The sequence below is a fragment of the Mya arenaria genome, chromosome 6 (genome assembly GCF_026914265.1).
Source record: "Mya arenaria isolate MELC-2E11 chromosome 6, ASM2691426v1".
Classification (NCBI taxonomy): domain Eukaryota; kingdom Metazoa; phylum Mollusca; class Bivalvia; order Myida; family Myidae; genus Mya; species Mya arenaria.
Genome location: NC_069127.1, coordinates 41,286,615 through 41,288,687, shown reverse-complemented (window position 1 = coordinate 41,288,687; position 2,073 = coordinate 41,286,615). Strand labels below are relative to the sequence as shown.

At 45.2% G+C, this 2,073-nt stretch overlaps 1 protein-coding gene across 1 annotated transcript; it reads right to left on the bottom strand.

Moving 5' to 3' along the window:
- Window positions 1–986: 986 nt before the first annotated feature.
- On the bottom strand, window positions 987–1,604 carry LOC128237797 (uncharacterized). Its single transcript, XM_052953383.1, has one exon. The coding sequence runs from the start codon at window positions 1,602–1,604 to the stop codon at window positions 987–989; it is 618 nt and encodes a 205-aa protein (XP_052809343.1).
- Window positions 1,605–2,073: the final 469 nt, after the last annotated feature.

Sequence of the window (2,073 nt, the reverse complement as noted above, 5' to 3'; positions counted from 1 at the left end):
TATCATTCATTGTATCACATGTCATGTCACTTACATAATTTGTTAAATAACTGAGAAGTGGAATAAAAGAAAATATATTATATAACTTAAAAAAATAAGGTGAAAATGTTGCCTACCGTTAAGATTCATAAAATTCATTGCAGATAACGCTTTGAAGTTTTCGAAAAATATATAAAGATTATTTTGTTTCCATGAACCACATGCTACTGATATTTCTTTCTAAAAGTTTGCTCTTAAATGATGTATTTCCATTATTCCTTGCTCTTACTACCAGTTGCTTTACGAAGTAAATGAATGTAAATGGTTTAAAAGAAATATCACAATAAAATAATCACAAGCTTCAGTACTAATATGCAAACACGTCTGACTAGTATTGAGGATTATATGTGTACCCACTTCACTGCCTTAAAAGAATGTCACAACCGCTGTAATCTAGCTTCTTCCTTGTGTATCAAAGGCTACTTCTGTCGCTTTGTACACCCATGGCTCTATGTCGCACCCCTTTTCATGGATGAGGGACCTGTTGTCGCGTTTTACTTAAACATTGTATTCCTTCTATGTAATATGAAGACCATAATATTTTAGTATTATTGAAATATCTTTTGAAGGTTAAAGGTCCGTAGGTTTTGGCGAACTTTACGCCAATGACTTTCGGTTATGATGGAGGAGGGCATGTCAAAAGGTTTCGTCCCCCCTGCTATGTATATGCCTGTCGAAGCGAATTAGACATAATTTGTCTACGATGGATGCACTGCATCTATACCATCGAAGACAAACCATCACTGCCTTCCACTCCACTGGAGGCGCCACCATCACTGCCTTACACTCCACTGGAGGCGCCGCCATCACTGCCTTCCACTTCACTGGAAGCCCCACCATCACTGCCTTCCACTCCAAATGAGGTGCCACCATCACTGCCGTCCACTCCACTGGAGGCGCCACCATCACTGCCTTCCACTCACTCCACTGAAGTTGCCACCATCACTTCATTCCACTCCACTGGAGGCGCCACCATCAACTGGCTTCCACTCCACAGGAAGCGCCATCATCACTGCCTTCCACTCCACTAGAGGCGCCACCATCACTGCCTTCCATTCCACTGGTGGAGCCAACATCACTGGCTTCCACTCCACTGGAGGCGCCACCATCATTGCCTTCCACTCCACTAGCGCCACCATCACTGCCTTCCACTCCACTGGCGCCACCATCACTTCCTTCCACTCCACTAGAGGCGCCACCGACACTGCCTTCCACTCCTCTGGAGGTGCCACCGACACCGCTTTCCACTTCACTGGGGACGCTTCCAACACTGCCTTCCACTCCACTGGAGGCGCCACCGACACCGCCTTCCACTTCACTCGAGGCGCTACCAACACTGCCTTCCACTTCAATAGAGGCGCTACCAACACTGCCTTCCACTCCACTGGAGGCGCCACCAACACTGCCTTCCACTCCACTGGAGGCGCCACCGACACTGCCTTCCATTCCACTGGAGGCGCTACCAACACGGCCTTCCACTCCACTGGAGGCGCTACCAACACTGCCTTCCACTCCACTGGGGGTGCCACCGACACCGCCTTCCACTTCACTGGAAGCGCCACCATCAACGCCGTTCACTCCATCAAGACCGCCACGGTTGTGCAGCGTTAGTCGCCTTTACGGCCGCAAACATCATCACGTGGAAGGTTTCGGTAATATGGCGACAGAAAACTCAGAAGTGAGGAGCAGGGGGAGGAGAAATATTGAACTGTTTGTACGTTCTAGTAGTATCATTATCATTATTACTTTTATTGTCACTTTTACACACACTCTTCTCCTTATTGCTATTATTATGCGTGCTACAAAATAAATGTAAGAATACTATTACTCCTTTTAAAAAAAACAACAACAACATATATACACAGTCAATACGTCCCCAACATATTTATATGATAAATTTAAAATATGAATATAAAATGCTCCTCGCTGTTAAAGGCTGTGTTATTCGATGCATACTCCATTCCATATACAATTATTTATTAAAATTAGTAGTAAATGCAACAATAAATTGTGGGGACGTTCTTGGGGACGCTT

Bases quoted from the DNA above. Each gene is read 5' to 3' on its own strand.
- LOC128237797 (XM_052953383.1), bottom strand. From the start codon at position 1,604: ATGGTGGCGCTTCCAGTGAAGTGGAAGGCGGTGTCGGTGGCACCCCCA.